Source organism: Micropterus salmoides, unplaced genomic scaffold, assembly GCF_014851395.1.
Source record: "Micropterus salmoides isolate LMB-PRFRI ecotype aquatic unplaced genomic scaffold, ASM1485139v1 Ms_hic_scaffold_15, whole genome shotgun sequence".
Classification (NCBI taxonomy): Eukaryota; Metazoa; Chordata; class Actinopteri; order Centrarchiformes; family Centrarchidae; genus Micropterus; species Micropterus salmoides.
The window spans coordinates 31,542,837-31,553,842 of NW_024040596.1; the positions used below are offsets into that span (position 1 = coordinate 31,542,837).

At 45.3% G+C, this 11,006-nt stretch overlaps 1 protein-coding gene across 1 annotated transcript; it reads right to left on the reverse strand.

The window, feature by feature from the left end:
* Positions 1-939: 939 nt before the first annotated feature.
* Positions 940-9,482, reverse strand: inhbb (inhibin subunit beta B). Its single transcript, XM_038719684.1, has 2 exons — positions 8,441-9,482; positions 940-3,352 (listed from the first exon to the last, which is right to left on the reverse strand). Exons 1-2 carry the CDS (start codon positions 8,820-8,822, stop codon positions 2,529-2,531), a joined length of 1,206 nt encoding a protein of 401 aa, XP_038575612.1. The 5' UTR covers positions 8,823-9,482; the 3' UTR covers positions 940-2,528.
* Positions 9,483-11,006: the final 1,524 nt, after the last annotated feature.

Here is an 11,006-nt window from a genome sequence, read left to right on the forward strand (position 1 = left end):
GGCATGCATAGGGAAGCATGACAAGACAGCTACGCATCTCCTTCCCTGCTCTCAGCACAGATTGGCATTTGACTTGAGAGGCACAGGCTCCACCAAGGACATTAAAAACAACCTGATAATTTCTGACAGATCATGTATCTTCCTGTCTGCCTGCTTGCCAGTCACACACACCGTAATATTGATGTGTTGTTTTTTTTTTTGTGAGGCGCTCTGCTGCATCCATCCAGCTACAGGTAAGGAATTATTTACACTGATCCCTCCCTAACATGCTATTTGCCCTGCAGGCAAACAAATCTACTTGGCAGATCCTAATAGATACATTTAGAGCAATTATGTGACTGATATTTTACAGGAACACATGATGTGTTTTGATGGAGCCCTGCAGAAACATTACATGAAATTTAACCGTTGGTAGGTGTTGGCACAGGCAGACATTCAGGCGGGCAAGCCCCGTGCTGTTGCATAAAGTGTTGACACACTGCTCCTGACATTACGGCAACTGTAAACCTACCTTGAGAAACAGAAACATTTAGAGAAGAGTTGCAGGGGGAGACCGCTCTGATGTAACAGATGCGGTAGCCTGTTTCCTAACACCCTCGCAAAATAGAGATACACAATTATCTGCATGCACATGCAAACACACATCAACAGTTGGAGCAGCCGAAAAGCAGGTATGTGAAGGTCTGTGTGCTGGCAGCACCTGCTTATGAGAGACACTAAGTCATGACAGACAGCGAGTGAGACATGTTTTATGTTTCAAACACTATGGACTGAAGTGTGCGTGTGTTTTTCCCAGTTATTTCAGCCCCACCTTTTTGTTTTTAATGAGTTATCAACCCAAAGCTCCAACCATCAGAAGAAAACAACAGATTCAGGCCCGACCCAGGAGAAAACACACAAGTGTCAACAACATGACGCAGAAAAGAATTTAAAGTTACAAAACATTTAAGAAAACATTTTATTTTACATAAACTGTACAGATGACATTTCTTTGACTAAATGATTCTTAAACAGGAACTAAAAATAACTTTATTATTAAATAGAAAACTGAAACAAAAATAGAATTAAAGATGAAAAAATTAAGTGTGGCTTATTGTACAAAACAGAATGAAAATAGAGCTAAGAAATGAAATCATATTTCGTACCCTGATACAGTGGTAGGCCTATTGCAAATGATCAAAAACAGTATTGTACACTAACGCAATGGCCTTGCCATCTTAGTACAATAGCTAAAATCTTGGCCTCTTTGGTTCCATTAATTAGGTAAAATACATTTGAAACAAAGTTCAATTTACTTCTATAAAAATAACTTTTCAATGGCAGTTTTTGTTTCACTAATCCCGCAACTTTTCAGTGCAAACGTCACAACAATCATTCGCTTTGGAAAGGAGGCGAAAGATTACATTTCAAGTATTGATAAAGAGGCGAGGACTGAAGATAGAAGGAAGGAGAGAGACAAAGATGGAAAGAGAATTCAGTCTAATAGAGCATGATGAGTATGGGTATAGGTTACTATACATTGCATAGCTCACGTGGCACTTATTTAGCAATAGGACAGGACACTCAGTACCCCATGGAAGGCATTTCTTTATACAAGTGCTATTCAGGGTGTGCATTTCAGTTTCTGCAAGTGCTGCACTGCACTGTGGCGACCCACTGGGCCAAAACTCCGTGTCCGCAGGCCCACTTCTACTGAGCCTTAGGGGGCCGGAGGAAGCAGTTCTCTCTCTGCTGCTCCCGGTGCACAAGTGAAGTGTACTTTAAGATCTTTCTTCACCTGGTTGTCATGGTAGCAGGGCCTGCAGCACTCTTAGGCAGGAAGTTGAGGTTGAGGCCCATAGTCAACAGCAAGAATGACAACATCAGCAGAAGCGGCGGCTCTCTGGAGGACTTTCTTTTCTTTCTTTTACCTTTCTGCGGAGGGTATAATCCTGCAAAGCATTAAGCGCTGCTGGTCTAATTCCACCAGAGAGGACAGTCAGACTTTCGGCATAGTAGGGAAGTGCTGGTGTTCTGAATTGTATAAGCTGATGAATTGTCAGTGCTTTATAAAAACAAGTCTGTCATGTGCTTAAAGTAATTAAGAGGGTTGGAGGAGCGGGGTTGGGAGCGTGGGGGTGAAGCCAATACTGTCATCGGCTGATCCTGTCACTTTCCTTAAGCGCTTGTTATCTTCAATCAAAAGGAGATGATGAGCCATTATTTTTTGACTAGAAATGGCAAACTAGAGCAAAGTATCATTTGGTGATAATCATTCCCTTCTTGTCCCATTGCTGACCAGTTGTCCACTGACAAAACTCTGACAGCAACATGTCACTCTGATAAATACACACACTCGCACAAACACGTTGCACGCAAGAACACAACACTGACACTTGCGTTTGCTAGACTGTCCCAGCGTGCATGTTGCTTGCACATACAGTAGGTATAGATATATCATATATGTGTACCATACAATAACGTCCTGTTTGTACAAAAGGCCTTTTTGACTGTTCCAAGTTCAAAGATGATGAAGGGCCAGTGTGGAGTCAAGCACATCCACACTCCTCCACAATCATGTTCGGCACATCCCTCTTTACGATGTTGTATTCATCGTCAAAGTATAGCATGGACATAGTACTGAGTTTGGTGGGGATGCAGCAGGAGTTGACTGATCCCGGGCTCATCCCTCTCAAGCGGTACTGGTTAACTACTGCAGTGTGGAAGGATGAAGCCGAGCCCGGAACACCTGCCATGTAGGCCGGGCAGCTGCCCTCACAGTAGTTACCATAGTAACCAGCTGGTGCAATGATCCAGTCGTTCCAGCCAATAAGACGGAAGTCTATGTAAAATTGCTGCCGGCAGCAAAGGCCCCCGCTAGTGCCGTCACACTCCAGTCCCCGCTTGCGAATCCGGTGCTTTCCGTCCACCTGCCGCGCACGCACCACCAGGAAGGGCCGGTGGGATGGGTCGCCTGGGTCCACCAGCACCGGAGCCACGCCAGCTGACTCACAGGCCTCACAGTGGACCTCTAGGTCCTGCCGCCGGCTACCTTTTCCAAACACAGCCCGCACTGCCTCCGAGAGGGGGAAAGTATGCCAGCCACTGCGTTTCAGATCCACCCGCTTCTCCACCAGGGCCCAGCGGCCTGTTCCTCCTCCACCACCACCTCCTGGGCCTCCCTCAGCACCACTGACAGCTCCAGCCTCCTGGTAGTGGATCTTGACCGTCACCTTCCTACGGATGCCCTTCTCAGGTCCAGCTGGCAGCACACGGAAGTAGAGCCACAGGTTCGCCTGGGACACGTACAGGTTCTGGTTGCCCTCGTTGGAGATGAGGAAGTACAGACCAGACTTGGAGGATGTGTGCTCATCTGTTGGAGACAGTAAAAACAGGAATGGTTTGTTCTCAATTCTGTTTAACAGTTTATTCTTACATTTATATGTCCACATGGTCCACTACTGGAAATGTTCTGCTTTCAGCCACATTTCGTGTGCCCTAATCAGCAGATGAAGTTTGCTCAGTTGTCACGGAGATGCTTCAGTTGACTGAGATTATCCTTCCTCACCATAAGACCATCATGTGACCAGAATACTATACTTAGGTCATGTGACAACTGAATGTGTTGAAAGACTTGAGATGTGGCTGAAAGCTCTGGAAATTTTCCAGTTAGTGGCCCTTGTGCTGATGATTTTTTGTCAAATATAGTTGTTATTTCCAGAGAAAGGGCTAAAGACAGTTTCCCTTCTTCAGACATATAAACACACACACACACACACGTGCCCACATAGAGAGCAGAAAGCCTCCCAAAAAAGGCACAGCACTGTCTTTTAAGGGCTGTTTTCCCCTTGTTTTCTCTTTTCACCCTCCATCACTGTGTCAGGTGACCTCTGTGGCAGCTTCTGATAGGCTAGCTGTGACAGGCCAGTTCTGGGATCAGGTCCAGTTGGCCTCAGGTCCAGCTTTGTAAGTGACAGGGCCAAAGAGAGAGAGATGGAGGGAGGGGGGAGAACAGAGAAGAGGAAGACCAAGGAAAGGAGGATAGATGCAAGTGGAAAAGGTGGGAGGGTGGTGGACACGACCAAGGGTTCATTGGGTTCGCTGTTGGTGCCCCCCACACCCACCTACCCCACTCCAGCCCCCGACCCCCCTCGAACCGCACCCCCATCCAACCCCACCCGTTCCCCCCTTCTTCTACTGTGAGCACCCTAAGAGTGACAGCACAAAGCCCCCCGTGAGGCACTGGGAGACAGCCGCGCTGCAGCCCGGCATTGAAGCGCGTGGCTTTTCAGCAAAAAGCATGATGAGGCAAAAATAAAAGCCATTTACATGACACTAGCCACTTTTCTACAGCAGCACAATGAAGAGATCCCGGGAGTGTAAAGGTGACGATGGGCTCTCCCTGGCAGTACTTTTATTTATTTTTTTCTAAGCCTAATGATGTCCTCCAAATTACCCTGAGGTAACTTGAAAGGTTTCTATTTCAGGAGATTTGGTACACTGTGCTCAAGCAGAGCAGCTCCTTTGAAAGCGGCTAAATTACTTTGTTTGCCGACTGATTAGTGTGTGTCAGTGTCAACAGGTGGCCACCAAAGACGGGCCCCTTCTTTAAGGTGCCTCACGCCTCTTCCTCCTGTAAAGCACGGCTTTACATTCACACAGAAACCTGTTCAGACCAGCTCTCCACTCTGTAGCATGTCAGCTGGGAGCTGAAGCACTTCACACACACATACACACACACACACACACATACATTTGCATTCATCCATGCACACACACACACATTCAAGCCCACAGTAAGCAATACATCAACTATCAGCCTTCTCAATACCAAAGCCTGTGGGTAAAGTATCAAGTGCACAGTGAGTAAATTCTGAAATCCATCTGAAGTAAACGACATAAAGGAATCAGCTGAACAGCAGTTTTTGAGTACGACTGCTGTAAAGGCCCCTTAGGGCTACAAGTAACTAACCTCACCTCATTCAGCGCCGTACGTTCTTACTTGCCTCGACAGCTCCGAGCTTAGAAAAAGGGGGATCGCACAGCAACGAGCACACGTGACAGAGTGATAAACAGACAGAGAATGAAGTCTATAAATAAAACTGTTTGTTACCATTCGAGATATTGGCATAACCCTTCAGAGTAGCGCACCCAAATCATGTGTAGTCCAAAACCTTCCTGTGCAGAGCTGGGGGATATAAGTAATGAAGGATTAACAGTTTGGGATATCGCTATGGTCTCTGCGTATCGCTGCTCATGGTTTGAAGCAGACCTTCAGTCAACTTTTACATTCATTATCACATCGATCTTTTAAATAATAATTGTCAAATCAATGGTTTTTTAGCATTAATTCATAGCTCCATTTCACAGCTGTTTATGAACCACAAAGTGATGAAAAGGAATACACAGCAGTCCTATCACATTATTCCCATCAGGAGATAGCGAGCTGGTTGTCATGGAATTGTATTACATTAAGAACGTCTTGTCCATGTTAGCTAAAGTGCTCAGGGAAACTGTACAAATGGCCAAATGTGAACATCTGCAATCCCATGACAGCTGGCAATCTCCATAGGCTGATGAAGGCCATGTAATATTGTCAAAAGCACCAGAACAGCTATTAAATATACCTGACTGTTCTGTCAACAAGCGTTTCGAAGGAAAAAAATTGAATGCCAGCCTAGTCTACAGTTTGTTTACTTCTGCTGCAACACTTTACCAAGCTGCTGCTTGGGGATGTGAGGTCTGAAGCGCTCAGTGAGCAGGGCACAAAGCATCACTCAGTAGATACAGTATGTGTTTTTAATGCCGCATCCAAGTTTGATCATATGGCTTCCTTAGTATTTAGGGCATATACCAACATGCCACATGACTTACTTGCATTGAGGTCTTTTTATGGAACAAATTGTTTTTTTCTTCCAGTGTTACAAACAAATTGGAGCTGCCCCTGACACGCCTCGGCTGACCCCAGCGTGGAAACATTGAGTATCAGCATGCAGGACACCTGGGTGGGCTTGTGTGAATAAAGAGCTGCTTCAGCGTGTCCCCACCTGCGCCACCAAGTCAGAGAAGAGGCCATGGAAGCAGGCAGGCAGCTCCAGAGCTTATTACTCAAAGCTGCTATCAACAAGACCACACGCCGCGGAAGGACAAGGGCGTGGCATGGTGCATTCGTGGCTCTAACAAGAGCAGAGGCGTGCGTGCATATAGCAGCCATCCTTAGGGCCGAAGTCTCAGCACTCCAGGAATTCTGCATAGAGTGAGTAGGTGAGGAGGGGGGTGTAACGGATGGAGGGGTAGGGTTAAGTCTCTGGGCTTTTGGCCATAGGTTAAAGCTGCTGCGGCACTGACTCTGTTGTTGCTAAAGCTTTACTACAGGGGCATTTTTAATAACGTTGCATAAATCATTTATAGGATCACAAGCTTTAGAGAGGCAGCCAGGCCCAATGAGGGCTGAAACACACACTTGTGAGTGAATGTGGAAAATGTTTGGATGAGGTCCAGGAGGGCCATGACTGACAGCTCCTCATGAAAGAGTTGTGTCCTGAAGTAAACCTGCCAACCTGATCCTCTGAAGGAACCGGGCTGGAGTTAATGACCTCCCATAATGAAGTCTTAATTCTGTGTCTTGGACCACTCGCCGCCAGTTCACTGGATCCGAACGGCTATAGCGAGCAAACAAGAAGCGGCGATCTAAACTCCATCGACCCCTCTCTCTTTCGCCCTCCCTCCTTCCCTGCTTGTGTTCCCCGCTCCGCTCCCGTGAATACGGGACACCGAATCCCTCAGCGAGGACCCACAGGACCGTGTCATGGGAGAAGGAAGATTGGCATTGTCCCTCTCACCTGCCCGGGGCCACTTGGCAGACCTCTTACCTCTGCACTACCGCAACCGGAGATAAATAGCTGGCTCTCTGGCTGACAAGCACGCAGTTAACCCTGTGCTGAGGGGAGGCAGAGGATGCAAGCTGACCTCAATGCTCCACACATACACAAAGCACATAAACAGCTATCCACATCCATTTGCTGGCCCCTGTTGGCTAAACATATGCCAACTCAACCCCCAACCCGCCTTGTCCTAAACTGTGACAACAACAATTCAGGCTCCCTCATGCTTGGGGGACAAGCTCCCCTGGCTTCAGAGCTTTCTGGAGACCTTGCCTCTGAGCCATGCCCCGGCTGGCAGCATCAGATCTGGGGGGCGTGAGCCAGCTGGCCAGGAGGCAGACGGGGTCTAGGGAGCAGGGACTCAAGCCAGCTCCATGGTACAATGCCACACAAAGGCTCAAAGGTGTGAGGAAGAATAGAACTAACCAAAAAAACAAAAGTAGAAGAAGAAGAAGAAGCAAAGGAGCCCAGCAAACCTTTAGAACGACAAAAACATTCTTTACAACACTGCAATATGGGAACACACACATGCACACAATATCACCCCCCCTACAATCCCCAACACCATACCCCTCCGCCCACACTCCCCCAGTCCAACCCCGCATGAACTCAAATGTCTCATGCATTATTCTGATTTCTTTTGTTTTCTCTGCTTTTTTTCTGCTTAACGTTGACATGTTGGGTTCAGCAGGAACACATAGTGCTCTTATAATAATTGCCTGGCTTTTGTTCCCTTGTCATGAGGATGCTCAGATCATTCCCATAGAAAGGCGGGACCTAACAGCCCATTCAGGCTAATTGTACCGGCAGGGCCAATGGGAAAGGACAGGATGGTAGCCTACGTGTGTGTGTGTGTGTGTGTGTGTGTGTGTATTTTGGTATCTTTAATTGTATGTTTTCTTTTTGTTAAACTAACAGTTTGTGTCAAATACATGGTTCTCACAGTGCTACCTGACAATTATTGGATTCTGTCAAGCACAGATGATTTTAGGTGTGTGTGCGTGTGTGAAAGAGAGAGACAGAGAGACAGAGAGACAGAGAGAGGAAAGGGTGTTCTCTTTGGACTTCTGAGAATTAGTTAGATACACATTCTTAGAGGAGGGGATAAATGGCCAATTGAGGGACTTTGTCCGTATCTAAAAGAGGGCTTTATACATTGGAGTATTGAGTGTGAGCACAGCTTTAGTGATGAAATTGGATTCAGAGGTTCTTTTTATCCCCAAGACAACACATGAGGGTAATTTAAGGACTCTTTCTTTAGTTTAATTTCTTTTTGATTTTCAGCTAAAACAGGAGGCTTTGTGATGTAATCAGATGATGAAAATGATGAATGCACTGAATCCAATTAGTTTATGGCTTAAAAAAAAAACAACTGTTGTGTCTGTCTCATTTCTTCCATCTCTGCTGCTTAGTCATAACAACATGATAGCTTTACAGAATGAAATATCTTTGAATGAGACTGATTTTAAGTTATTAACTCACCTGGTTCATTGGGATCCCTATTACATAAAGTCAAAAGGTGAATGGGTTCATCAAGGGGTCGGTTTAGATGTGTGCAATGAATTATTGATTACTACCTGATTCGGCGAAGCTGATAATCTCAGAGGTCTCTGCTAGAACTTCGTTGTTGAATGCAGCCTGTCCGTCAAAGCTGGGGATCTCCACCCGGCCGTCCTCTCGCACTTTCCCGGCGTGCAGCCTCCTCAGCGCCGTCACCATCGCAGCCTTCGGAATGGGATGTGTGATGTTGGGTCTCTCTCTCATCTGCAGCCGGTTCAGTATGTGCCTCTTCACCGCCTCCAAGAAGTCTATGTTCACCCTCTCATCCGGCGTCCTGAGGCCGCAGGACGCGCACGACTCCTGGGGAGAGCTCTGAGTCTCTGTCCCGGTCACCGAGCTGCAGCGCACGGAGACAACGCACGCAACTAAACAGGACAAAGCCAGACTGTATATGCTCATTTTTCTAAAGTTAATATAACACTCCAAATGCTATGGAAGAGAAGGGTTAATAACCTATATTAAATACACACACTGAGGTTTAAACTAATTTTATATTACAGATTTAAAATTCCGGGAGAACATCCACTTGATCTCCAAAAGTGAGACGCCTCAAGATATCCAGAGAAGCCAATGAAATATTTGTATTCCCAAACATACCAGAGTGCTGCTGAAATTGTGAGGCTAAATAACTCCGGTCATTATGCATTCAGTGTGTTATCCAGCAATGCGTCTTGCACAAAATAGTTCATCTCTGTGATTGCGAGGCGCACTCAGGAGTTCTGATTGTTGACGCGGATCTGTCACACCACGTCCAGTTCAGACGTGTGTGTCTACCAAAACAAACGAGTACACTGCTTTGCCGATAATTCAAAAAAGAAAACCCAATCGGTCTTCAAATGTGTTCAGTCCGCTCTTCCCCATTCACACAACATGCAGAAACTCCACTTCTACTGTCGCAGTCTCAAAGAGAACAACAACGCTCGGTGTCCCGCGTCTTTTGTGTATGCGCTTGGGTACCGTGTCCGGTGCGCGCGGCTGTAGATGGCCAGCTCCGTGCGTACTGCAAGATGCTGCTCACTAAGACCCTTTTCTCTCTTTGCAATCACGACAACAGGGGCTCCGCACACCCAAAGTTTTTATACAGGAGTCGAAACCACGTGGGGATTTCCACCAACTGGACGCAAGGGATTATTAGACTAGATGTCTCCACAGCCACGACTCTGGTGAACGCTGAGGAACAGGGTTGTATTATGGTAACACGCCTGCCCAGAGAGGTTGCAAAGGCAGTATTATTGGACTTATAGAGAAACATAATATGATAATCCAACTGTGAGATCTCAGGATATGAGAGCACATCTTTGGTTTGGATACTGTGCGCAGTCCAGGCTGTTAAAGGTTCTGTCACTGTTATTAACTTTAGGTCACAATTTCTGGGCTCGTCCTAGAAATTAAACTTCTAGCCTATTCCATTTAAAAAAAAAATTGATTTAGACAATTATTAAAACGATTACAGGATCCTTTCAGCATCTTAACACCATGCACACATCATACATTCAGGTAATGAAAACATTTCAAATTATGAACTGAAGACTTCACATTACGTGTAGGCCTAAAACACAATATTTCAAATGAATATAAAAAGACTTAAGAAAACTGTGTGAACGAATCAATAAAAGTTGAAAGTTAAGTCATGCGTGTTCATGGCCGGTTTTAATGCTGATCATCAAATAAACAGCGCCATCTACCGATACAAACCTCTCATTACACAGATGTATTGATGTATTGATGTATTGATGTATAGATAGATAGATAGATAGATAGATAGATAGATAGAGCAGTAATGTAGGTCAGTAGGACAGATGGCATCTGATCATTGGAGTCAATAAGAAAATAAGCTAAAATAAATAAAAAGCTAGTGAATTTTGGGGAAATGTCTAAAATGATGCACACGATATTTTTCATATATATATTTCCATTTGGTGGAAGGATGTAGCCATAAACAAGTCTTGGATTTGAACAATTCACATAAATATTAGTCCATACTGCGTACAGGCTGGAGCCAATCCCAGCTGGGGCAAAAGGCGGGGTACACCCTGGACAGGTCGCCAGTCTATCACAGGGACAAACAACCCAATTTTTGGAGACACCAATTAACCTAGCCTTTGGATGGTGGGAGGAAGCCGGAGCACCAGTTTAGTTGGTTCCAACTAAAGACAGAAATCTTTAAAACTAGTCACAAATATTTAGTTTAATTTTTATTAAAGGCTCAACAACTTTCCTAAAACAGCTGGACATAGGAAATAGTGCATTTGTTGGGGACTATTTTCAGTTGTGGATTAATGCACATGCGGTGCTCTAGTGAGTAACTCTGGCAGCAGGATAGATGGGATTAAGTAAAAAGAAAACTACAGTGGTCACCAGCATTTTTCTTTACATAAAGTGAAATAAAAGGTAACTTAAGGGTGTAAAGTAAGAATCGTTTTTGAATTACAAAACTGAGAATTTATCCCGTTCATGAAAGAGTAAAAGGCTGATATGAAATCACAACCATCTATGTTCAATTCAGATTTCTGTTCAGTGGAACATCTGAAAACAAGAGATTTTGTATGAGTTGACTAGTTGCTAGTGGTGGGCAAGCATGTT

Bases quoted from the DNA above. Each gene is read 5' to 3' on its own strand.
- inhbb (XM_038719684.1), bottom strand. From the start codon at position 8,822: ATGAGCATATACAGTCTGGCTTTGTCCTGTTTAGTTGCGTGCGTTGTC. The intron at 3,353-8,440 runs GTAGTAATCAAT...TGTCTCCAACAG, and splicing joins TATCAGCTTCGCCGAATCAG to ATGAGCACACATCCTCCAAG.